The 27,753-nt window shown below is 42.5% G+C and overlaps 2 protein-coding genes across 3 annotated transcripts in view; one reads left to right on the forward strand and one right to left on the reverse strand.

Annotated features, from left to right (window-relative positions):
- The window catches only part of FOXRED1 (FAD dependent oxidoreductase domain containing 1), a 34,158-nt gene extending 32,553 nt beyond the window's left edge, over nt 1-1,605 (forward strand). Inside the window, exon 12 of the mRNA XM_073603265.1 lies at nt 1,350-1,605. The gene's annotated coding sequence lies outside the window, so the exon portion shown is untranslated. The remainder of the gene's footprint in view (nt 1-1,349) is intronic.
- On the reverse strand, nt 1,556-27,731 carry LOC141111191 (cryptochrome-1-like). Of its 2 annotated transcripts, XM_073603264.1 has the most exons (11): nt 27,614-27,731; nt 26,138-26,364; nt 20,760-20,954; nt 17,506-17,624; nt 16,682-16,836; nt 14,957-15,097; nt 9,965-10,132; nt 9,290-9,430; nt 7,814-7,965; nt 6,687-6,916; nt 1,556-2,888 (listed from the first exon to the last, which is right to left on the reverse strand). In XM_073603264.1, exons 2-11 carry the CDS (start codon nt 26,350-26,352, stop codon nt 2,833-2,835), a joined length of 1,572 nt encoding a protein of 523 aa, XP_073459365.1. In that variant the 5' UTR covers nt 26,353-26,364; nt 27,614-27,731; the 3' UTR covers nt 1,556-2,832. The 2 variants fall into 2 exon arrangements, with proteins under 2 accessions (XP_073459365.1, XP_073459364.1); XM_073603263.1 differs by lacking the exon at nt 27,614-27,731 and having other exon boundaries at nt 26,138-26,400.
- Between the last annotated feature and the right edge of the window lie 22 nt (nt 27,732-27,753).

The raw sequence follows: 27,753 nt of genomic DNA on the forward strand, positions 1-27,753 counted from the left end.
CCTGTGGTCTGATGAGACCAAGAGAAACGTATTTGGTTCAGATGGTGTCAAGCGTGTATGGCGGAAACCAGGTCAGGAGTACAAAGACAAGTGTGTCTTGCCTACAGTCAAGCATGGTGGTGGGATTGTCATGGTCTGGGGCAGCATGAGTGCTGCCGGCACTGGGGAGCTACAGTTCATTGGGGGAACCATGAGTGCCTACATGTACTGTGATATACTTGAAGCAGAGCATGAGCGATTCCCTCCCTAAGGAGACTGGGCCAAATATCAACACGACCCCAAACACACTTCCAAAATGACCACTGCCTTGCTAAAGAAGCTGAGGGTAAAGGTGATGGACTGGCCAAGCATGTCTCCAGACCTAAACCCTATTGACCATCTGTGGGGCATCCTCAAATGGAAGGTGGAGGAGTAGAAGGTCTCTAACATCCACCAGCTCCATGATGTCGTCATGGAGGAGTGGAAGAGGACTCCAGTGGCAACCTGTGAAGCTCTAGTGAACTCCATGCCCAAGAGGGTTAAGGCAGTGCTGAAAAATAATGGTGGCCACACTAAATATTGACACTTTGGGCCCAATTTGGACATTTTTACTTAGGGGTGTACTCACTTTTGTTGCCAGTGGTTTAGACATTGACAGTGTTGTTGAGTTATTTTGAGGGGACAGCAAATTTACACTGTTATACAAGCTGTACACTCACTACTTTACATTGTAGCAAAGTGTAATTTCTTCAGTGTTGTCACATGAAAAGATATTAAAATATTTACAAAAATGTTAGGGTTGTACTCGGTTTTGTGAGATACTGTATATATCTTCATTTGGCACCCCAGAGGAAGAACGGGACTTTGAAACGTGTTGGGTGCCATCTTCTCTTGATCCAAGATCCATGTTAAGCCTTTTTGTGCTTTTATATTTTTGTATAAATAAAATATATACGTTTTAATATTATTGTACTGATTATACTCTTGGGTAGCCCATCCTCCTGGTGGTGGTTTAGAGGGTATCTTTATGTTCAAATTTTTGGGATGGTGGCTACATTCTAGCACATGGATATGCAATTAGCGGACCTCCAGCTGTTGCAAAACTACAAGTCCCATCATGCCTCTGGGTGTCATGCTTCTGGCTGTCAGTCTTGTTATGCCTCATGGGACTATGGGACTTGTAGTCATGCAACAGCTGGAGGTCCACTAATTGCATATCCCTGTTCTAGCACCATACCCTTTTATATTTGGAGTTAGTTCACCTTTTCATTTTTCATGAAAACGTGCGCATATCTTTTAAGAGATCCTAAATTATATAATATTATTATTTTTTTTTTTTTTATTAGCATTTTGATATATTTCTCCATCAGGTTACAAAACCAGCAAGTGATCTTTATCAATATTTGGATCATCGCTGGACAACAGAAACATCTGTAGGATGTGCGACATGATCACAGCAACCACCCAATTCACAAGCCTGAATGGATTCTGTATCCAATCTTCAGCAAAACTACACTACCTCACCTGCCAGAAAAATAATTTTATATATATGAATGTCATATCATGTCTGAATGTAGACTGCTTGGTACACAATAACCTATTCAAAAAATAAATTACTGAACCTTTTTTTTTTTTTTTTTTTTTCAGATAACTTTTAATGTTTTCTAATTGGTTTTCTGCCAGCCTTATAAGTTAAGATACTGCTTTACAAATCTATGTGCGGAGAAAATGATGCGTGACCAATATATTAAAAATAATATATATATTTATATTATCTCTATCTATTTATATATCTATCTTCTAAAAAAAAAAAAATGTATTCATTAAAAAGCAGCCTTTTTTTATATATAAACTTTTAAGAGACTACTTGAATGTTCATTCAAGCAGTGAGAGATTCCAAATATGATATAACTTTGCACACATAAACCATAGTCAAAATGAAACTATAATAAGGAGTGGGGTGTGTGATCCCTGAAACGAAAACACATAAAAGGCACATATAGAGGACAAGAGTATACAGAATGTTGATGAATGGACAGTAAAAGGAGTGGGGTAGTGTCCATATACTTAAGCCTGCAAGACATTTTGAGTGAGGGGAGTTGAGCCCATTGGGGTTCATATATTTAGGGCAGGCACTCAGAGCATCTATTTAACAACACAGAGAACAGTGTGGAAGTGTGATAACAGGTTGCAACCAATAAGCATCTATCTTCCATTCCTATTGGCAGTGAAGACTTATTGACCTCTAGGTGAAGCACTTTGTGAAGGTGGATGTGGCTCAGCCAGGAAAGGTATGGGAAGTTTTTTGTTTTACTTGCTATGGATTGTGTTTCACATAGTAACTGGATATGAGACTTGTTTAGATTGCCTTAGAAATGGGACAAACCATATAAGAAAACTTTTCAAGTGACAAATCTCTTTATAGTTTTTCTGGAAAAAGTACAGTGCAGATGACACTATCCTGGCTGCATTTGACCTGCTTCACGTTGCGTTTCTTTGGGTGCATTGTGTCACAATGAGATTTGTTTGCATTGCAGGCAAAGTAGGTTAGATGGCACTTTCGTGCTGCATTATGCTTTTGAGCATAGCTTGGTGAAAGGCAGTTTGACAACAACGCCCCTCTGCACAACCACAAGACAGAAAGTAAATGGAACAGATTTCCCTTTTACAGACTTGTGTAAACATTTGTAATCAGACTTATCTAGCCGGTGGCAGACATTGTGCTGAGTGAAAGATGTCAGAGAAGTCAATTCACACTTCCAGTCACATAGTCGCCCTTTCTCATTTTGCACGGGGGTTACTTCTACCAGCTGCATTGACAGCAAAACCAGTTTCTCTTTTGCTGAATCAACTCTAACTCCTCTTCTTTTTTAACAGATCAGCTACAGAGGGGCTTTTCCTCTTCTGTCCTGCAAATTAAGAATAACAAGTTGATTAATTGATTTGCCTTTATACTTTCTCCCATACCTTCTTTCTACAATTCTAGGCCAGTCCCACCAATACTGGGCACAATACCCTTACCAGGTTAAAGCGTTTTTTTTTTTTTTTTTTGGGTTAACAAACAGATCCTGTTCCCTTAAAGCATGTGATGCAGCACAGTGCTTGTGCTGTTTAATTTGGCCCCCTGTCTGATCCTGCCAGTTTCTACCTTCCCCCCTGTCCACTGACTCCGATATATCAGGGCAGTGGAGGCCTGACACCGGAGTCAGTACGTGCCTCTGTCATCCGCAGCCCTGCTCTCTGTGTCAGCACCTTCCCCCGCTGTTAACATTAAAAGCCTCCCATTCCATGGCACACATCTAGTGGACCTGCCCCAGGGTATGCAGATTATGGGTCAGAAGCTATGCACTGCTTCACAACCTTTTCAATACCACTATAAAAAGGGATCCTTTTGAGGCCCTTCTGTGGAAACAGATTACAGGACTTCTCCGCCCTGAACGCCAACTGGCAGCACATATCTTTACTGCAACTAAATTGACTATAGCATGGGCCTGGAAGACCCCGGCCCTTAGCTTTGAAGCAGTTAAAAATTGCGCGAACGACATCATGGTAAACGAGAAACTTACTGCCATATTATCAGACACTCATGACAAGTTTCTCTGGGTATGGCAACCCTGGGTGACCAATAACCACCCTTCACAATTTGACTCAACGCTCCTTTCCCTTTAAGTTAGCCTCCGTTCCCCCCCCACCCCAGGGACCTTCCTCCTTTCCTGTCCCCCTCTTCCCCTGTCTCCTCTTTTGCATCATATGCTTACACTAATTTTTTTTTTCTCTGCTTCTCTTTCTCCACACTGTCTCTCTATTCTTTCTTACTCCCTTCTTCTTCCTCTGGCCCTCAGGCTTAGCCCTGCTGGGATTGGATACTTGATATAACGCAGTATATTTCACATATTGGTGAACGTTACTCTCTTTTATGTATTCAGTTTAATTTGTTTTGATTTTTGTTGTTCTTTCGCAATGTCATGTGTTATAATACCATCTCGCCATATGTTTCACATATGACCTTGAGGGTCAACTAATAACAATTTTGCCTCAATGTAATGCCACCTCACCAGAACTTGTGAGATGCGGACAGTCCTTTGTATGTCACCTGGGCTCGCCCTCAAATTATTGAGGTCTGGCTCAAGTTTTTGATTGTTTGAAAACCTGCAGGCTTATAAAACTGTTAGTTCAAGATACATCCATAACTGTTCTTTGTACTATTCTGTGGATGTATATTTTCAGTAAAACCCTTTGTACATAAAAGCCCCCCATCCCCCCCTGTATTATAACAATAAGTCATCTGTACTGATAACACACCATCTTCCTTCAATCATGTCACTCCTCAGCTATGTCTGGCCTCTCCTTCCAGGCTGAGCCAGCTGCAGTGCTCGGCCCCGCCCGCTGAAACTGTCAGCTAGGCAGAGGAGAGAGGAGGCAACTGATATCATGAAGACCCTGTTATCAGTACAGATAAGCATATTTATGATATAATACAGACCCAGGGGAACTTATTGGTACAATACAGAGGGGATCAGAGCATTTTATAGAAGTGGCTTAATAACCACTTTAAAGCAGTTATATATTCCATTGCCATAAAAGCAACCCAAAGCTACATTCTGATTCTAGAAAAGAAGTCGCCTCCATAATGCTGGCCCAATTCTACATCTAGATCTGTTTATTAAGAACCCGTTCATACTGTCCTGCAGGGTTTTACTGTACAAATTGTGGGGCTGTGTGTTGTGAATGGCATGGAGGAGACAGACAATAATGCTGGGATCTTGCTGACCTGAAGCACTTGTATCCAAGTTGGCCAGAAGTACAGTGGAAGCTCTACTAATTCCAATTTGCAAACAAACAGATTTGCTGGATGTAGAAAAAGGCCAACTTGATGGGGAGGGGGTAAAGTTGTTTTTGTGGCAATGCAATGTAAAACAATTTTAACTTGGGTAAGTTGATTGTGCCTGTAGCTGGGCTTTAAAGCCTAACTTCTGGCTCACCCTTCTGCCCCACAATGCTTCTCATCCCTCTACTGCATTCTTGCTTGCTTTTTTTTTTTCTTCCATTCAATGATACAGTGTTGATGAAGTGGTGGCATCAGCACAGCTCCCTGCATCATTACAGGGTGTGGTGTTGATGCGCTAAGGGGCGGGTCCATGATACTTTGCACTTAAAGTGATTGTAAAGTCTTTTTTTTCCCTCTGAAAATAATAAACGTGTTCTACTTACCTGCTCTGTGCAGTGGATTTGCACAGAGCAGCCTAGATTCTCCTGGCCCCCTCCCTCCTGTCGCGTGCCCCCACAGCAAGCAGCTTGCTATAGGGGCACCCGAGCCAAGTCATAGCTCCCTGTGTCCATTCAGACGCGGATCCCCGGTTCAGCCCTACCCCTCTCTTTCCTGATTGGCTAACTGACAGCAGCAGGAGTTAATGGTGCCACTGCTGTGTCTCAGCTAATCAGGAGCAGAGTCCCAGACGGCCAAGGAACTCGTGGACATCGAGAGAGAGAGAGAGATGGGGCTCAGGTAAGTATTAGAGGGTGCTGGGGCAGCTGCTGCACACCAAAGGTTTTTTATCGTAATGCATAGAATACATTAAAGTGGAACTGCAGTCTTCTCACATAATTTGTAATAAAAACATCTTTGCCATTCTGAAGCTTTCCTCCAACCACTTTGCATATTATTTTATATATACTGTACGTGCCAAATATGCTGCAGAGATCTCTCTCCACTGAGTCTGGCTGCAGCCATTTTAACTGTGGGCAGCTGAAGCTGCTGCCTGTTCACTTCCTGGATTTACAGTGGTACACCTTCAGCTCTGCAGCTTTTATTGGCCCTCTTATGACTCATCCCCCCTCCCTTCCTGGCAAACTCTCACAAGAGTGAGAGAGAGCTGTGCATGATGTCATAAGCCTAGGCTTAAGATCAAACAGGAAACGGGCTGTATAAGGTATTAACTGGCAGAAAAAAAAAAAGTTTTCTATCCAAAGTTAAAACAACAAGGGAAGAAGATTTAATAGAAAAGTTGAAAAAAAATTATTGAAGGTCCGCTTTAAGATAATAAAAAACCTTCTGACTTTACAACCACTTTAAGCCTAGTACACATGGGCTGTATGCCGTCCCATGTGTATGGCAGCTAGTCAGACAGAAGCTGACCGTGCATGCTGGAAAACAAGCAGCTAACCGGCTCCCAATCAACGCTTGTCCCCCTGTCAGAACACAATAGCTCAGCAAGGAGATCACTGTACTAACATCCGATTGTTAGTACAGTGGCTCTGACCAGAGCTGTCAGTTTTATTAAAAAATAAATGGTATGTACTAGGCCAGTGATGGCGAACCTTGGCACCGCAGATGTTTTGGAACTACATTTCCCATGATGCTCAATTACACTTCAGAGTGCACTAGCATCATGGGAAATGTAGTCCCAAAACATCTGGGGTGCAAAGGTTCGCCATCACCGTACTAGGCTTTACAGCATGTTCTGAGTCTTCCAGCTTCAAATCAATCCAGAAGACTGAGTACACCGAGTGGCAAAAAAATATTACTGCAGAGGCAGCTCTGGGGAAGAATCTGGAATTGAGTTCTGCAGCCAAAGCCGTTTAGCTGCTTTTTCAATTTATTGAAAAAAAACCTCTGTTTTAGGGACTATAAAAATGATTAGAATTGGGTTGTACAATCAATTCAGCAAGATTTTCTCAGTGCTGCTAGCCATAACTAGGCTCCTCACCATTTTTGGCGCTCCCTTTCTCAGTCTCCTTCTCGCCGCCCCCGGATCTCCTTGCGTAAGCAGCCTTCATGCGCTGAATATTCTGCTTGCTCACTGTCTCATGCACCACGATGGGTTTGGGGTAATCTTTCCCAATGATGCAGCCTGCCCTCTCCTGTATAGTGCGTGGAGCCTTCCATGGCTCATATATGTATTCAGCTGGGAACTTCTTCAAAAAGGGCAGGTACTTCCTGTGCAAAACCCAGCAGAAGTTAGAAAAACATCATAAAAGATGATATGTATCATTTACTAAAGGGAGATATACAAAAGGGGCAATGAATGCAATTATGTATTCATTTAAAAATAATAAAGGGAAACATAAATCCAATCATTATAATGTCAAACAAGTATTTACATGTCACGTGAATTTTCAGTCTTTTTTTTTTTTAAATCTGAAGCTATTGTTAAAATAATCCCTGGTGATCCTGCCATCAAGATGCTTGTTCAGACTTCCTGTCATACAATTGCAATGTTCTTTCGTTGTCTTCCAAATGTGCCTCTGCATTGCCACCCTGTCACATGAGCTTCCCATGGAGACGTTAGGTGGCTGTTTCAACGCCTATTACACAGACATTCTCACCATCAGAAAACCCACCCTGAGAAATGTCATGCAGCCAGAAAGAGGCTGCAGGAGATCAGCAGCACTGAGACGTAACAAAGAAGGGAAACAGGTGAAAACAAGAGTTTTAGTAAAAAAAAAAAAAGAAAAATTACAATTGTTCATAATAAATAGCACAGAGCAACATACTAGTGAAAGTGGCTGTATTTGTCTTGATAGCAGCCTCCTTCACAGTAGCACTCTTAGTTTCTCAAGCTCTGCTGCAATGCACATGTATCCAGTGCGCTGATTTTTTTTATTTTCCAGTTAGCAAGCTGGAAAGTGTGGTCTTGACCATAATTCTGTAGAATATGATGTCACGTTTTACATAGTTTGTTGTGCTTATCCAGATAGAGCTAGAGCTTAAATTATATATATATATATATATATATATATATATATATATATATATATATATATATATATACATATACATATACATATACATATACATACACACACACACACACACATACTTGCTTGTACATACTTTATGTAATCGCCATTCTTGTCCGTCTTCTTCCCAAATGCCACTGGAGAGTAGACGCGGAAGAACTGATGGAAGAAAGCACTAGCCGAGAGCCACAGCCAGTTTCCAGCGTTCAGTGCCCAATCAGCATCCAAGAGCAGTTCTTCAAATACCTGTGAGCAGAGGATGACAGTTAAAGCCGAACTCCAGTTAAACATTTTTTTTTTTTGTACTTTAGTCAGGTCGAGAACATCTGAGTAGCTGTTGGTGACATTTCTCCTCACAACCGGTCCTGGTGGCCAAACAAGACATGAGGAGATCTCAGGGGCAGGAAAACAATGCAAACCCAACAAAGGTTGTCACCCTACCTCACTGTACTTTTTTTTTTTTTTTTAACAGTCTGACCCCATTCGAGAGATTTTGCTTACTTCCTGTGTCCATGTCTCCTTAATGTTTAAGAAAACAGCAATAAAAACCTGATGGAGGCTCTAACTCTTCCCTACCCATAAAAGATGTTTTCTGGAGTTGTACCTCATATCCAACAAATCAGATTTTATTTAAAACTCAAATTGAATCTGCTTATATGATGCCTTCTCTGGTACTATGCTAATAAAGTGTAAAAACCTGTTTTCATTACATACTTTTTTTTTTCTTTTTTAGACCCAGTGACATCATTACTGGGATTCTGTACTTCGGATGTAATGCTGGTAGATCATGGCTGGTAGGGTGCTGTACATAACCTTCCTAGGCAGACTGCATTCCCATGCAGACAACACTAGGTAACAAACCACATGGTATGCTGCGTTTCCATGACTGAAGCCAGTTGCAGCTCAGAATCAGGTTGAGGAGCAAAAGGCTAGGTGATTCTGGGCGTCCTCCAGCCAGGAAATGAGATGGGCTCTGAGACTTGCTGAAGCTCACAGTGTGCAGCTTCAGGAGAGGAGTCTGTACACTGTAGACTGAAGGTCTTTTCAATTTCATAGCAACACGCCTTTTTTTTCTTTTTTTTTTGGACGTCACTGTGAAATTAACTTTCTATGGCAACACTTAGAACTGGAGGAAATGTAGGGAGATTTTTTGGGGGGGAAACTGAAAGTGTTGCAAAACAAAAACAGAACCACATTGCATAAAACTATCCCATAGCATGGACACACAGCAAGGAACCAGCGTGGACAAGACAAAGTTATAATAAATCACAAACACACTCACAAATCACAATCTGCCATATGTGAATAAAAGAATATAAAAATAGAGCAAAAAACAAAAAAGGACTAGAAATGTATCATGTTTCATAAATGCTCATATATGAATATATTGAGCACTCTAATCTGCTTTATAAACCATACTAAGCCCAAATGTAATTAGAGATTCATTACCATCTGACAAGTGTTAAAGCTGCTTTATCTGAATTATTGAAACTATAGTCAGCATATTTTAGATATGCATCTCATGCTGACTAATAGACAGAAACCCTTTTGCTATCCCTGATAATCTAACCTTTTGACCTTCTTCCCACGATATCCACAGGTCCCCTCGTGTCAAGAAGCAGGCTACGGCATGGCGGGCCAGGTGGTGGATCCATCCCTCGGTCCTCAGCTGGGTCATAATTGCATCTATAAAGGGGAAACCTGTTCTGGCCTAGGAGAATGAAATACAGATAGTGGTCACTATTACAGAAATAAGCAATCGATCCATTCTCTGCTTTCTTTATAATCTCCTTTAGAGGCTTTACCTGATTTGATAAAAATTTAATTGATCGTTTAGGTTTGTCCTCCTTTTGACAATCACAAAGAGATTGCACATACATTGTATGGTCATATTGTATAGTTTATGGGTAGCTTTAGGGATATTGAGCCCAAAATAATTTATCCACAGTATCCACACTACTTTAAAGCAACCCTAATGTTTTACAAAAACTGCACTGGGTTATGCTATGGTGTTGCATTTTTATTCCTTATTTTACAGCTTCTATTGGATACATTGTTTATACAATGTTGGGGAACAAAAGATAATACAAAAGGTGAAGCTGTTACCTATAGCAACCACATAAATTCATAGCAAATAAAATATCTGATTGGTTGCTGCTACAGCTGTATCCAATTTAGGCCCATTGGTCATTAGGACTTCTGAAATTGTATAAGACCCCCTTCTCTGCCATCACCCAGAACTCACTTCGCTCCATGCCTTGAGATGCTCCTTGTTCTCGTCCCAGTCTACCTGCACACACACAGAATTTCCTTGCATCTTGTCGAAGTTCGGTATTCCAGCCCCTGCAACATAGTAGAATTCCCTCCATAGTAGCTGGCCGTGGAGTGACACTGGCGGACTTGAGTGCTTCTTCTAAAAAGACATAAGAGACGCTGTGTTATAATGAAGTTTACAATCTACACTCAGCCCCGGACCACTTCCACAGCCTCTGAAGTATCCAAAGCGCCACTATAAGGCCCCTTACATATGAGGCCTGTGTGCACAGGGCCCTACATACTACCACTCAGTACAGCATTCAGCCTGCCATAAATTTTTGCAAGCTGCCTGCAGCATGGCTGGACACTGCATGTGTCCCTCCTGGGCACACAAAACCACCAGCAGAGACACACACTGCAGCTTGACACCCCCATGTTCAAGGGGCCCTACATAATCAGTCCATCCAAAAGAAAAATGTCAGTTACAAATGGAATCTAGTGAACACTTTTGTGTTTGAGCGGAACTCAAAGATCTACGACTTTTTCTATGTACACAAAAGGCCTATTTTTCTCAAATATTGTTCACAAATCTGTCTAAATCTGTGTTAGTGAGCACTTCTCCTTTGCCGAGATAATCCATCCACTTCACAGGTGTGACATATCAAGACGCTGCTTAGACAGCATGATTATTGCATGGGTGTGCCTTAGGCTGGCCACAATAAAAGGCCACTCTAAAATGTGCAGTTTTACTGTATTGGGGTGGTCTGAAAACCAGTCAGTATCTGTTGTGACCACCATTCGCCTCACGCAGTGCAGCACATCTCCTTCGCATAGAGTTGATCAGGTTGTTGATTGTGGCCTGTGGAATATTGGTCCATTCCTTTCCAATGGCTGTGCGAAGTTGTTGAACATTGGCAGGAACTGGAACACGCTGTCGTATACGCCGATCCAGAGCATCCCAAACATGCTCAATGGGTGACATGTCCGGGGAGTATGCTGGCCATGCAAGAACTGGGATGTTTTCAACTTCCAGGAATTGTGTACAGATCCTTGCAACATGGGGCCGTGCATTATGCTGCAACATGAGGTGATGGTCGTGGATGAATGGGACAACAATGGGCTCAGGATCTCGTCATGGTATCTCTGTGCATTCAAAATGCCATCAATAAAATGCACCTGTGTTTGTTGTCCATAGCATAAGCCTGCCCATACCATAACCCCACCATGGGCCACTCCATCCACAACGTTGACATCAGCAAACCGCTCACACACACAATGCCATACACGCTATGTGTCTTGTACAGTGAAAACTGGGATTCATACGTGAAGAGAACACCTCCCCAAAGTGCCAGAACCCATCGAATGTGAGCATTTGCCCACTCAAGTCGACGAACTGCAGTCAGGTCGAGACCCTGGTGAGGACGATGAGCATGCAGATGAGCTTCCCTGAGAAGGTTTCTGACAGTTTCTGCACAAATTCTTTGGTTATGCAAACCGATTGTTGCAGCAGCTGTCCAGGTGGCTGGTCTCAGACGATCTTGGAGGTGAAGATGCTGGATGTGGAGGTCTTGGGCTGGTGTAGTTACATGTGGTCTGCGGCTGTAAGGCCGGTTGGATGTACTGCCAAATTCTCTGAAACGTCTTTAAAAGACGGCTTATGGTAGAGAAATGAACATTCAATTCTGGTGGACATAACTGCAGTCAGCATTCCACACGCTCCCTCAAAACTTGCGACATCTGTGGCATTGTGCCGTGTGATAAAACTTCACATTTTAGAGTGGCCTTTTATTGTGGCCAGCCTAAGGCACACCTTTGCAATAATCATACTGTCTAATCAGCATCTTGATATGCCACACCGGTGAGGTGGATGGTTTATCTTGGCAAAGGAGAAGTCACTAATACAGATTTAGACAGATTTGTAAACAATATTTGAGAGAAATAGGCCTTTTGTGTACATAGAAAAAGTTGTAGATCTTTGCGTTCAGCGCATGATAAATAGGGGCAAACACAAAAGTCTTGCGTTTATAATTTTGCTCAGTGTATATCTCTCGGGGACTACTGCACTGAGAGCTGCCCGACATAACTTCTTGCCCATCTTCGGGGTTTTGGGTGTCCTGATTAGAGTTGCCACCTCATCCCTTTAAACCCGAACACATATTGATTACACAGGTTATGTGGCTGATTAAGTTGGTAATTAAACTCACTTGGTGCTTTATCCGCATTTAATTAGCCTCAGAACCTGTGTAAATCATATGTGTTCGGGTTTAAAGGGATGAGGTGGCAACTCTACCTCTAGTCCTGAACGTGGGGTAACATAATTCCCTCTTTTGCATTAAAGACATAGTTCACCTTTACCAATAAACTGCCTGTGCAGATAAGGGGTGTCAGATTAAAACAAGCTGTGCGTCTTTGACCAAAGTTGAACAATGCACTTGCTATATTATGTACCTCAGTGGTCATCAACCCTGTCCTCAGGACCCACTAACAGGCCAGGTTTGCAAGATAACTGAAATACATCATAGGTGATATCATTTGCTGCTCAGTGATTGCAGTATTCTAGTCTGCATCTCCCCAAGATAATACATAAAACCTGGCCTGTTAGTGGGCCCTGAGGACAGGGTTGATGACCACTGATGTACCTGATGAAGCCTGACTGAACAACTCCTAGGATGTTGCTTAGAGACTAGTTCCTGTTCACCTTCGCCATCACAAGAGCTCTCTTTCTCTCCGATTCAAACTCCCTCACATGCGCTTTCTCTCCCCTCATGCTGTAGCTCTGAGCTCAGCGTTTGAGAGCTCAACTCTTGTAATTTTGAAGGTGAACATTAACAGCTAGGCTTCTTAGCAATGTTTTAAGAGTTTTCCTGTTAATAAAATAATACCCTAGGAGATTTCCAGATAGTAAAATTAATAAACCGTAAATACACATATAATTTTTGGGAAGATTGTTGAAATGAATGGTCTGGCAAAAAGGTCTCTTTAGGCCCAGTAGGCACAGTCCTGGATGTGGTGTTTTTTGTTTTTCACTCAGTCAATGGGCTGAATGAAAAGAAAAATAAACAGATTCCTCCATCCACACAAAGTAGACGGAGGAATCCCCCTGCTGAGAAATTGTATTCTGACAGCTGTTCCAGCTGCTGTCAGAACACACTCATCAATGGCTGCAGCTGCTGATCAAGAGGAGCTTTCCAACATTCTTATTCGACAGAATTCGATCAAACAATCAGCTTCGTACACTCTAACTGAAAATCGGAAATTTGTCCGGTCCCTGCTGAACCGGCTAAATTTTGATCCGTCTATCATGTGTTTTAGCCAGCCACACAACGCTCTCCCACTGGTGAAAGCGCTGAATCAGATGCAGGCTAAGCATTGCATGCCATTTTGATTTAGCACATGGAAATACAAAGCAAAGGTTTCACTTAGCTTTATATGTGTACTGTGACATTTACATAGGCGTGCCTGGTCACACCCTAATCACTCTGTGTGGTGCCGATCCCCCCTACTGCCCGGGCTTCCCCCCCATGTTGTGCCTTCCTCTCCCCCAGCTGCTACGGGGGATGTCTCAGGATGGAGAGCGAAGGAAGGGGCTAGTTAAAGCGGAGTTCCACCCAAAAATGGAATGTCCACTTTTCGGATTTCTTCCCCCCTCCGGTGTCTCATTTGGCAAGATCTAATCCAGGTATTTGCTCCCACTTACGGGCATAGATCACTGCAGGCTCCAGGGCGATCTACGCCATGTCCGGCCCCTCCTCCGTCCCTGGGAGACACAGGTCCCAGAAGACAGCAGGGACCAGTGAGGACACGCAGCGCGACTTGCGCATGCGCAGTAGGGAGCCAGGCTGTGAAGCCGCAAGGCTTCACTTCCCGATGCCCTTACCAAAGATGGTGGTGCCTCCACCCAAGAGCTGAGGGACAGATCAGCTTCGGGTGAGGACATCGCGGGCGCCCTGGACAGGTGAGCGTGCATATTTTAAAAGTCAGCAGCGGCAGTATTTGTAGCTGTTGACTTTAAAAAAAAAAAAAAAAAAAAATATTCGGCGGAACTATGTTATTTACCGGCCCCTCCCTTTTCCAAATGAACACAGTGAACACACTCACTGTGTTCATAACTGAAGAATAGTAAACAATTTACTATGCTTCCGTTTGTGAATGAACAGGAAGCCACTCAGCACAGAGCACTTCCCATTGAATTGGTTGAACTGGATGGACTTGTGTCTTTTTTCAATCAGATTAACTATGTGGCTTCACAGAGCCTGGAGACCTGTCATCCACTGTCCAGTGCAGCCGAGGCTGCAGAGAAAGGCATGCATGTTTGATCTTTGGGGTGCACACCCTAATGCAATAGGTCCACACATATGGACATTTAGCTTTGTGTACTGTTACTGGCCGCTCTTTTTTTGTTTATAGCGCAAAAAATCAAAACAGCAGAGGTGATCAAATACCACCAAAAGAAAGCTCTATTTGTGGGGAAAAAAACAACAGCACAATTGTCCGTTAAAGCGCTGCAGTGCCAAATTGTAAAAAGTGCTCTGGTCAGAAAGGGGGTAAAAATCTTCCAGGGCTGAAGTGGTTAAAAATGTTCAAATCTGCAGCTATCGATAAAATAATCCCAGCCATGGAGGTCCTTGTTCAGTCACTTCCAGTTATATAGTGACAAGGCTCTGTCCCCATCTCCCAAACTATGCTCCTGTGTTGTCAACCTGTCACACAGTCTCCCAATGAAGACTACAAGGAGGCCACCTCAACAAGCATTACCCAGACATGGTCCACTGCATGCCATGCACCCATCATCACTGGAGTGCATGAAGTGGCTGCAAAAATGATGCAGGAGATCAACAATACTGAGATGTAACAAAGGATGAACAAGGGTGAAAACAAAGTACAGAGTGCACAAAGTGAACTAAATGTCATGGAGTTGATGGTTTATATCTACTTTAACTACTTCCTGTACCCTGACTTTAACATTTGATCTAAGGCTCACCCCTTGGTAGATCTCTGCCACTCTCCAGTAAAATGTTCGAGCCGACAGACAGCCAAATTTCACGTAGGGGCTCAGCACAGTGGTACTGGGGGTCAGCGAGTTTGGCGCCGTGTCTGGTTTCTGGAAATTACATACCCATGCCTGAGAAGAGACAAAGCAAAAGTAAAGCAACACTGCATGTATCAAATGAAAATATGTTATTTTTTGCAAAACTGTTCATAATTTTTTAGCAAATGTCCTGATCTGAGCAGAGTCTGTTAGGCTAACTATAGGCATGCAAAAGTGTCCTGGCAGTGAAATATGACTATACAAGCATTATGAATCTGCACGTTTGGCCTACAGAGAAGTAACAAACTACTTATCTCAAAAAAAAAAAAAAATACATTAAAATGTCCGTAAACCCTAAGGCCCCTTTCACACAGGGCTGTCCTTTTTGATGGACTCCGCTCGTTCAGCAACGATTGATCCGTTGATCCCCGCTGGGCCGGCGGATGGCAGGTCCGTCTCCGCTCACTGTGCAGGGGGATCTATAGGGGAATCAGATGAAAACAGACCGCTTGTCTGTTTTCATCCAATCCTATCTGCCAGATGGATGGAAAATAGGGTTTCCATCCTTCTGCATTTGCATTATGACCACTGACATCCGTCGCTCCATAGAGATGAATGGAGCGTCCGTTCAGGTCCGCTTGAAAAACTGACAGGCAGACCTGAAGGTCCATATGTGTGAAGGGGGCCTAATGCCCTCTCCATTAATGTAGGTTGGGTACACAAACTGCAATCAATACATCTAAAAAAAACTCATAAATATGAGCCGGAAAAATGACGATGCAATTCCCGCACAGGAGATCATTCATTCCCATACCAAGTATGCACACTGAGCTGCGCATGTACAGATCAGTGTACATTCTAAAGATGATTGTGAACAGGCAGGTAAATTTGATTTATAGCAGAATAGACATAACATGGCAACACAGTGGCTTAGTGGTTAGCACTTCAGCCCTGTGACACGGCAGATAAAGCACTTTGAGTCTCCAGGAAGAAAAGCACTATAGAAAACAATGAAAAATAAAACTTCTACAATAAAAAGCCTGCCTGCTCACATTTTTTTTTTTTTGTTTGCACTTTAGTTCTGCTTTAATACCTAACAGAAAGATAATATTATATAAAATTGCTGAATGCCAAAACCACTTCAACAATACAAACCAACAGAAAAAAAACAGACTAGAAACAACTGCAACTGCTAATCATGTGGGTTAGGTCCCCGATTGACAATTGTTGGATTTGTCACAAAAAGATATCCTACAGGCTCAGGACTGTTAAATTTCTCAGAACATGCGTTGAGCCATTTTTCATGTGTGGGGTGGCCTAGTGCCCTACAACATCTCGATGAAAAACTGAAATTATGGGTCAGTAGGCTTTGTTCACCTTGTGGGTTCAATTCACAAAGCTAACAAATCAGGAAAATAATTTGAAAAGTAAAGTCACTTGGCTTAAAATAAAGATCCTTATCCTTGTGTAAAGCTTTGTATGTTGATCCTTATGCATTACATGGCTTTATTTTCTGTAGTGTTCCTTTACACTAGTATGGTGCGCAGGTTACTGCTTTCTTGTGCATTGATCTGAAAAAGTTTTCTAAATATACAGTATGGAATGTAGCGAAACATTGGCTATCACTTTCCAACACAAAATATTATTTGAATGGAATAAATTTTCGGAGGTCCTGACCGTTCTCTTCATGTAGAGGTCCAGCCTCTGCACTGCCTCGGTCTCACCGCCAGGATACAAGTGAGGTCCGAGCTGCGAGGGGTCTTGTCCCAGCTCTTCTAGGGTGGGAACGCCATATTTCTCATTGTAAGTCGACTTCCATGGAGTGCAACAATCTAAATGACAACAGAAAGAATTGGGTGTGCTGCTTGGACTGTATTTCATAGAATAAATTGGAAACCATCTTCATGGTGATCCCGTTTTTGTAGTAAGGAAAGAAAAAAAACCAAAAAAAAAAAAAAAACCACACCACCTGCTGGCTCAGCTGTCACAGGGCCTCGCACATAGAGAGACACAGCGACAGCTGAAGTGGTCAGGCTGTAGGTGTCAGAGTGCAATACAGACAGAAAAAAAAAATGCGTTTAAATAAATATTATTAATAATAATATTATTATTATTATTATTATTATTATTATTAATAGCCTAGTTTTTTTTTTTTCCTTTTTTCATTAAAACACCCCACTATCGAATGAAAGGTTGAAAGTCCTTATGAAAAATTTAAAAATTATTTTTAGGTATGCAAATGAGCTATAGAGTTAGGCTGACCATACACGGTACGAATCTGGGCCTGTTCAGCAGGAAGCGGCTGAGATTTGAACCGTTAGTGGGCAGGCTGAATGTACCAAATTGATCGGATCAACCAGCCTGCTGGATATGCTTCCAATTATCGCAAGTGGCTGCTATAGCCACTAGCAATAATCACGGTCTTCTCCGGGGGGGGGGGGGCGCTTCTTTTAAAGGAATAAGCAGAAGCTTTCACTAGCCCATGATCACACTGTCCCTACCTTTCATGTCATCCTTTGTTGGTGCATTATAAGGCCGCTTTGGAGGTCCTATGGATGCCAGCACAGTCTGTAGACGGACATAAGTCAGCGGGGGCTTCCCGTTGTTCTCAGCAATGACCCTGCACATACAGCAAACATTACACATAGTACACACTGCAAAATCTTACTTATGTAAGAAGCAGAAATCCATAGATTACACCCACTAAAGAAACCATGCAGTTCACTACAAAATCAAACTGTAAAGAATCAAAGTGTAGCTTTTAGCATTTATTAGAAGGACACAGTCACTTTTTTGTTTAAATTTAATAAGCAAAACTATTTTAATTAGTAAAAAGGTCTCTGCTTAGAGTCTATACATTTAGGGGGTGGCTGTATAGGTCCTAATAAGAAATTTAAATGACATAATAAAATCAAGCATCCAGCTTTGCCTATTGTATGCCGTGGCCAGTCATTCATTTTATCTTATGGAAATTTTCCAGCTTGCTGGAGAATCTCTCTATGGGCAAAGCCTGGACCTTCTCTCCTCTACGAAGTACAGGGAAGGGTCAAAGTAATGCCTGAGCTCTGCCGTCACTGCCAGGTGATAATACTGGCAGGTTCCAGTGCATCAGCGATTTGAAGACAGTCAAATGGGTCCCTACCATTCGGTCCCAGGAAGAGATCTGCCTTCCATGGGTGGCCCAACACCATACTACATGGTCCTGTGGTCACATTTTCTAACTGCATGACTATGTTGGGTAAAAATATAAAAAAAGTGTGTCTAAATCCCAAAAAACAAAAGTTTAATATACTGCAGCTTACCAGTCCTTGTGGTTTGTATTTGTTTTCTTTTTTTAAAGGCTTTTTATGCTTTATTTTTACCTGGTGATTCTGTTTGTTCCTGTCCTAAGGTGGTAATGTTTATTCACCTTACTGGATCAGGGAAACAGAAACAAGATAAGACTACAGAACCCCATCCCTCACTTATTTTACACAACATGGGGGGGGGGGGGGGTTGTTCTTCAGTTCTCAAAATACTGTAGCTGGCTTAGTAGTAATTGACAAGAGTCAGCATAGGCAGAGGGCACAAGAAGTTACCAACCAACCGAGAAGCCCAGTGCTATGAGGCAGAAGTGCCAACTACAAAACCATACCACAAAGTCATAAAGCGTATAGTGACAATCAGCGCCAAATTTTTTTTTCTAAAATGCAATGTGCAAAAAACTAGTAGAAACCCCACAGCTGCTGTAACACTCACAATGATTCACCACACCAATTTAAACAATTACTGTATTTATTGGCGTATAACACTCACTTTTTCACCATGAAAATCGGGTGCAAATAGCGTGTGCATGCTATACGCCAATACTTCAATTTTAGCTGCCTCGGAGGGGACAGGGAAGGGGGCGGGACGAGCGCCATCAGATTAGATACAGTGAGAATCTCCTGTTTACTTGGCGGCCTCTGTAATAGGAAGTCCCGTCTCCTGGGCCACCATTGGACCACTGTTCTGTCTATCATAGGAGATTCTCACTGTATGTCATCTCTCGGTGCTCATCCCGCCCCCTCCCTGTCCCATCTATGCTGCAGATGGGCATCGATCAGGCTGCTGCATTGATGGTAATGGTAAGGGTGCTGCATTGATGGCAATGGTGAGGCTGCAGATGGGCATTGATCAGGCTGCATTGATGGCAATGGTGAGGCTGCAGATGGGCGCTGACCCTTATTTTGCTTCAAAGTTCCTTATTTAAAATTTAGGGTTTTTTTCCTGAAACTTCCCTCTTAAAATGAATGTGCGTGTTATATGCCTGTGCGTGTTATACGCCGATAAATACGGTATATCCTTATAGTGCAGCGCTGTATATCTTATAAAAATAGGTATTAAAATAGGTACATGTGTAGCATGATTAATAGATAGGGTGAGTAATCAGTGGGTATTTAGAAATATAATTTTATAATATTTTTTAATTGATGTTTTAATAAGGAGCCCTTTTTGGTAAAGATTAATAAAGAAATAACTTTTAATATAAAAGGATATTCATTGTTTGGTTGAAAATATAAAATGGTATAAGATCATACAAATATTAATGGGTTTAAGATTGTGAATAAGTAATTGAAGGCATAAATATTAATAAGTTCCTGTTTAGATTGTAACGGGAGGTTGCCACGGAGGTCAGTGGCAATGCAGGGACAGGACACTCTGTATTTAGTAAATGAGCGGACCCGGGCACGGTGGCAAACTATCCAGTTCTATGGGATCTGTGTTCCGTGGTCCACAGGAAATGGCAGTGTCCGCAAAGGCTGCTGACAGCCGTGGCGAAGCCCGGAGGGTTGCCTAGGCAACACTAGAGTATATTTAAAAGGTTCTGGGTAGGCGGCCCACCCATCTACTGAGGAAGCCCAATCAGGGGGCAACACGCGTATAGAGGGGAGGAGCCGAGCCCGTGACGTCACGCAGCCACTGTGAATGTATGCCATATACATACACTCACGCATATACACGTGCTGCTTTAAATATTTGATCTTGTAAGTGTGCCTATTTTGGGGCAGTTTTAATAAAGTAGCAAAAACAGAGAGCACTATGGAGTCTGTTTGTAATTACATGTCAATAACCGATTTGAGAGAAGCGGAGCTGACCTGTAGGCAGAGAGAGAAGGAGAGAGTTTCTTGAATTAAATCTATGTGAAGTTATCAGCGCAAGCGCTCAGCTGGGAGAGCGTAGGAGGATCAGCTGTTTTGGCGTGAACGAGAGAGATCATGAAGGATGGACTGGTTGCACTGTGGTTTTATCACTTATTAGAATATATTGTAGGGAGTATTGCATTTATTTCATCTCAATTTTATATATTGAGGTTTTATAGAATGATTTATAAGACATACAGCACTGCACTATAAGGATATAATCATACCACTAAGGAGTTTCCTCACTTGTCCAAGTGGCTTCCTTAGTTATTAGAGCATGTCCAGTTGAATATGACCGATTAATACTCCCTATACCATGACCTGGACAAATAAGACCTACACAGGCTTTGATTGTGTTGCAACAGCCTTCAAGTGAGATTGTGAGCTGGTGAGGGTAAAAATTGGATAGCACTAAGACAGAAAGCTAAACTGGTATTGTTTACTACCAGGTGTTTAGGTCTATATGATAAATGGTAAAGTAACCATTGTATATAATAAATGTCACAATATCAATGTTAACCTGCAGCAACCACAAACACACACACACACACACACACACACAACACTAGGAGGCGCCCTCACCAATCACTCACCTTTCCACATCATAGAGGGTGTTTGAGACCCTCTGTATGACCTCCACGTTGTGTTCAGCTGCCAGTCTCTCCACCTCTGCGTCCCGCTGCTTGGAGTATGGCTCAGTGTCCACTTCGAAGGTCAGCCGAGTCACTTTCCACTTTTTGAAAAGCATGGGGAAAACCTCAGCAGGTTTCCCCCTCACCACAAAAAGCCTGAAAAGAAAGAGAATCAGATGAATGCAGGAAGAGAAGTGGGCACACAGAGCCCTGCTCAAATAAAAGATATTCCTTGTGTAATTCAGGAAAGCCTTCATTCACATGGTAAATCCCAACTCCACCCAAAACTTTTTATTTTGTTTTGGAAAGAGCAGAGAAAGTTTAGAGCTCATTCACATTTTTATGGTTGTCCAAGTCCCTGTTGGGCAAATTTCCCTTTACCTCCTGCGAAAGGAATTCTAACCTCTTCAATGGGGAGAAAAAAAAACAAAACACATTTTTTAGAGTGGGGAAGGGTTAGAACTCCTGTCCATGGGAGCTAACCCTTACCTTAGGTTTAGAATTAGAGGGTTAGGATTAGAGTTTGAATGGGTTAGCGGTTGGGATCTTGTTAACAACCCACAACCCACCCCCACCATTCCATTTCTTGTACAGGTATCACAGGGACAGGAAATGAGCAAACAGCCCCCATCCCTATTAGGAAAATTATAACTTCCCACTTAAAATTTGGAGCTTGCTTTAAGTGTATGTAAAGCCCCCTGTATGAGACCCCCTGTCAGTTTTTTTGCTGTTTATGTCCCCGTTCAGGAGAGTCACTCCTCTCTATTTGTTCTGGTGACCTATGTCTCTGCTACAGGAATGATGGGGAATCCACCACAATTAAAAAATGTTTTAGTACACATCATTTTTTTCTCTGGACAAGTGATTAGTATGTCCTTTTCTTCCTGATCTCTCCTCCGGTGCCATACTTGTGCACAGAGTACATGAACCTTGTTCTGTGCAGCATCACTGTGGCCCAGGCTAATGCAAAAACATACCCTGAGGGGGTAGTCCAAGGCCTCCAGGCTCACAAGAAGTGATGCTAGACATCATTCAACCTTGAAGGAGATTGGTCAGCAGGATTAGAGAATGATGCAAAGGGCAGCTATGGAGTATGTAGCATCTAAATATTGCTTGGGAAACTTGGTGCACATGCTTTAAAAAAAAAAAAAAAAAAAAAAAAAAAAAAAACTAAAGTTGGGGGTTAACACATGTTTATAAAAGCCAATGTTTCATCATTTGGAACCGCTGTCTGGATTTAGGCTTCATGCACATGGCCATACAGCATCCAGAGCCTGTGCAATGACTCTCCCGGGACTCGCAGCTGGTGCGTACAGCCCCCATTGAGATAAATTAAAAGATACGGCTGTATACAGTTGTGCATCAGGGCTTGCATAAAGCACCAGCACAGACATTATATGTGTTCATAGCATAAGTCTGTGAATTTGCTTTATGTGGCCTCCGGCGCACAAATGCATGCAGCTGCATCTTCTAGTTTATCTCATTGGGCGTCTGTACACAGAGGCTGTGGGTCCCAGAAGGGTAATTACATTATTCAGTTTTATTTTTCGTTCAATCAGCAGGTTGAACAAAAAAAACTGATCCGGTTTCAACATCTACACATTCAATGTGGAATCCACCTAGCTATGTCTTTGTATTCTAGAAATGGAAGACTTCCCCACTGTCAAAATACACAAACCAGCACTGCAGGCTTTAACCTGCAGTGATAACTGAGCAACAAAAATCAGACAGAGAGGTTGAACAGAAGTCGATCAGTAGATTGACTTCAGTTCAATCACAGTGGCCATACATGGATCAAAATTCGACCAATCCCAGCTGAACCAGCCAAATTTCAATCCATGAATGGCTGGCTTTACTGTTGTCCATGAGCCACCCCATGTCCTAGAGCGGGGGTCAGCAACCTGTAGATTGCGGACAGGTGACTGGTGGTTCACAATCTGGGCTTGCTGACCTGCCATTCCAGAGCATCAGACCCCATACACACTATTAGAATTTCTGCAGATGTTTTTCTTCAGATTTACCAAAGACAGGTAGTGCAAGGGCCTGCCTGATTGCATACAAATTGAAACTCTAAAGGCCTGTACACACGGTCAGAAAATCCAAAGTTAAATATCGTCCGATGAACGATCTGCCGATTTTCTGATCGTTAGTATGCTGCTTTTGACAGCCGATTACGAATTTTCGTCAGACAAAAACTGGATGTGCAGGCTTGAAAATTTTTGTCTAATGTGACCACAACGTCCGATTTTCTTTTCATTAGTACAGTTTTCTGCCCAAGAAAAATCTGAAGAGCAAGACTAGGCATGCTCAGAAATGAAAGAACACATACAAAACAATTCAACGCATTATGTTGAATTCTGTCGCCCAAAAATTTTCTGATGGGGAGTACCCTCTTCACTTTCAATTTAAGACTAGCATCAAACAAAAAAAAACTGACGAAAATTTGTCCAGTAATCTGATCGTGTGTAAAAGGCTTTAACGTTTGACTTCATATTATATGGTTTTGGTAAAACTGAAGACAAAAATCTGCAGAAAATAAAATAGTGTGTATGGGGTCTCAGAGTGCAATGGAGAGGAACTACTTGTAAAGTTGGAGCCGTAGTAGGGAGAAAGAGGCATAAGGCTGGATTCACACCTATGCAGTTTTAGTGCTTTTTGCATTTTGCAGATTATCACTACAGAACGTGAGCCATAGGAAACCATGTTAAATGGACTGTAGTGCAAACCTGCAAAATGCAAAAAGCACTAAAAATGCATAGGTGTGAATCCAGCCTAAGTCGATGCCTCCTCTGTAGTTCTGGCTCCTGTCCCATACGGAGTGATACCAACTGCAGTCCACCGCTTATCCCAGCCAGTGGTCTCCAGAGTGGTACCAGGAGCTGGAAAGAAGAGATCTACATGTCAGTGTGAAGCAATACACTGGGCATAATAGTACAGGGCTGCTTTCACGCTGATGTGCTGTGGTTTACCCACACCACGGGTGCAGTGCAGTGTACATGCAGCTTTCCTGCGGGTTTGCTGTGCTTAGCCATAGACTTCTATTATGTCCTGCGGATTTGGTGCATTTTCTGAATGCAGGGGTTTGGTGAGCTTTCAGAAAATGCACCACACCTGCAGGATATAATAGAAGTCTACGGCAGAGTGCAACCAGAAAAGTGCAGGTAAACCGTAGCACATCAGTGTGCAGTCTTATTAGGGGGCTCAGAACAGTAAGGGTTCATTTACATTTGCAGTTTGAGGGGTGGTAAAACCCCATTGTTAAGAAATGTTTTATCACCCCCGCCCCAGCCACATCCCCTTTAGCTGCAGTGGCTAGGGTTCTACACATTTATAAGAGCTCGTGGGGAGATCCGCATATATGAGTTTTGACTCATCTGGGAGGTGAGCGCGCATTTTTACTGGGGGTGGTGTGCACTCCTTTTGAGGACAAACAATCACCGTGGTCGAATTGTGTGGATACACTGATCACAAGAAGAGTTTTTCATGTTTTATTTCTTCAATTTTTAATTTTACGGACTATTCATTTATATGTAGGATTTATTTATTTTAGAGATTTGCACTTTATATTTATAATTTTACACATAGCGCTACATTTATTTATTTACTATCCAGGGTTGTACACATGTTGCAGCAGGATTTATACGCCCTGTCACGGTTGGTGGGTGTAGCACCTGCCAAGCAAGACCCATTTAAGTGAATGAGGCCGTTCTGCAAATGCCCTGCAACCTTGTGTAGTACAGCAAATAAGGGGTTAAAGCAGGCGGCATTGTGTCGCTTTCTCACCACCTGCTTTAACCCCTTGGACCCTGCAGAAGCATGCAGTTGCGGAGCACTTGCAGAGTGGCCCCATTTACTTGCATAGGTTGCAATTGGCAGGCAGTATTGCACCCACCAAAAGCAACAGGGGCTTAATTCCTGTTGCAGCATGTGTGCAAAGGAGGTAAGGATTGGGGACGGTAAAACGATGACTCAATCACAGGGATTTACCACCACCGAACTTTATGTGTGAATGAGTCCTAAGGATGCCAAATGCAACTAAGGGCTCATTCACAAGTACAGCAGGCATTGCTGCTCCTCTGAAAAGTGATTTGTGTGTGTTTGACAGGTGGTGAGGAGGCGATATGATATGCCTCCTCACCACCTGAATTAAACCTATGATTCCTGTGCAATGCATGTGAATTGCGACACATAGTATGGCAATTTGAGGTTTAAATCAGGTGTGAGGAGGTGACACTGTGCCCGGGGATCTTTGACTTCTCCCCGTTATGAAGGTAGTTCTCCACCTCTTTAACCACTTGCTGACCAGCCACCATCATTATACTGCGGCAGGTCGGCATGCTCCCACAAGCAATCATAGCTGTACGTTGGCTCCTTTAAGCAGGATAGCAGGCACGCGCCCGCTGCGCTGTGGGGGTGCCGATGCTCGCGACCGACGGTCGCGGGCACGAGAGGCAGAACAGGGACGTGTGAGTAAACACACAAATCCCTGTTCTGAGAGGAGATGCGAGATCATGAGTTCCTAATAGCTAGGAACCATGATCTGTCATCTCCTATAAGTCAGTCCCCTCCCCCTACAGTTAGAACACACAGTTAACCCCTCGATAGCCCCCTAGTGTTAACCCCTTCCCTGCCAGTGACATTTATACAATAATCAGTGCATTTTTATAGCACTGATCGCTATAAATTGTCAATCGTCCCAAAAATGTGTCAAAAGTGTTCAATGTGTCCGCCATAATGTGGCAGTCACGATAAAAATCACAGATCGCCACCATTATTAGTAAAAAAATTAATTATTAATAATAATAATAATAATAATAATAATGCCATAAATCTATCCCTTATTTTGTAGACGCTATAACTTTTGCGCAAACCAATCAATATACACTTATTGCGATTTTTATTACCAAAAATATGTAGAAGAATACGTATCGGCCCAAACTGAGGAAACAAAATTTGCTTTTTTTAAAAAAATGGGGATATTTATTATAGCAAAAACTACAAAATATTGCATTTTTTTCCAAATTGTCGCTCTTTTTTTTTGTTTGTTTATAGCGCAAAAACTAAAAACCGCAGCGATGATCAAATACCACCAAAAGAAAGCTCTATTTGTGAGAAAAAAAAAAGGACATCAATTTTGTTTGGCTACAGCATCGCACAACCGTGTAATTGTCAGTTAAAGCGACGCAGTGCCGTATCACAAAAAATGGCCTGGTCATTGAGCAGCCAAATCTTCTGGGGCTGAAGTGGTTAAGGTTGCCTACCCCTGTCCTAGAGACTACACTGTACATCCTTACTAAGGAGGGTCAATGCATACTCCCTCAAAGTCCGATCTCCGATACCTGGAATTGATCTTTTTCAGGTTTTCATCCAAATCCTTCAATGCCTCGATGAGAAATCTCCAGCGATTGACACTAACTCTCATGTTCCTGGGGAACCAGGGATCCAAGATGAAAATGGGGTGCAGTTCGGCACAGTCTTTCATGGCAGCGAGCAGGGCGGGGTTGTCATGAAGGCGAAGTCCCTTTCTGAACCAGTGGATTGAGCGGTGGGTCATGGTGCCTGGGCTCTGGGGTGCATATAGAAGGTTACATGTTACAGCCATACAAAGACATCTACAGACTTCATTCACAAGGTTGTGCAAACAACAATGGCCGTTAGTGACCAAACAGCAATCAGGTATCCCCTTTTATCAAAGAGGGAATGCTTGTACTACACTTTAAGGGCCAGTTCACACCAGATGCAGTTCTTTGCGCCTTTTTCCTGCACAAAATGCATGCACAGTGTTTTTCATGTATTCCAATGGCTCTAGTTCACACCATGCAGTCAGTTTCCGCACCGGAAACTGATCAAAACTGGTTGCATGGTGTGAACTAGAGCCATTGGAATACATGGAAAAAACTGTGTATGCATTTTTAGTGCAGAAAAAAAGCGCATGGAACTACATCTGGTATGAACTGGCCCTTAGGTTTGCATAAGGAAATAAAAACCAAAGACTCTCAAAACGTACAAGCTTCGTGCACCATAAAATAGCTAATTTCCTGGATCATCTGCAATCTCCTGCATTAAAATGGCATTAACATGTTAAAGCTTCCATGAGATTTGGGTTTTATATCTACTATAATTGGCAGCAAGACATAAACAACTAGCCCTCCATTCAATCGATGTGTAAGCTTTTGATCCATTTCAACCTTGACAAGTCGATCGGCTGTGGGCAATTTTTTTTTTCAATTGATTCTGATCGATCTGATGTCAAACAACCGATCATAATACAGATCAATTAAACGATCTTTCCTTTAATAGATCATTTTGGCTAGATTGCATTTTTGAATTGATAGAAGGATACATTGCTTGTTGCAATCACTCTTACCTAGATCAATCACAAATCATTACGCAGATTGCTACCTTTAAAAATACGCCATTCACGCCAATGCAGGTGTGACAGTGTAAGCGTGATTTGGCACAATGCATTAACGGTAGCCCATTCATTTCAATCACACAAAACAAGTGCATGACCTTTTTTTTTTTCCTTTTCTTTAATTTTGCTGGAAAGTGCATTCATTGTAATGTTACCATGTTTTTTACAGTGTGTGTTAGCAAGATGCAACTGCTGTGCGCCTGCAAAAGGGATGGCCATTTTTTGTGCGTTACACAACTGTAAACCTAGCCTAGGAAATAAAGCATGCTGGAGGATGAAGTTTAGGGTATAAAAAAAAAAACAAAACAGAGAGAAGCATTCAGAAATGAAGACAGACAGGGCTGTAGAGAAGTCTGATCCCTGAGCAGAATGATGGGAGTAGTAGTAGTAGTGGTATTACCTGGAATGATGGAGATTGAATAATCAGAGCTGGCAAAGCTGAACACAAACTTGTTACATCACCAACAAAGAGTTATACAACATTCAACTTCCTGTCTGCTGCCCAATGAGAGCTGAGCATGCTGGTCACGCCTCCAGCCC

This window comes from Aquarana catesbeiana, linkage group LG10 (assembly GCF_042186555.1).
Source record: "Aquarana catesbeiana isolate 2022-GZ linkage group LG10, ASM4218655v1, whole genome shotgun sequence".
In the NCBI taxonomy this organism is placed as follows: Eukaryota; Metazoa; Chordata; class Amphibia; order Anura; family Ranidae; genus Aquarana; species Aquarana catesbeiana.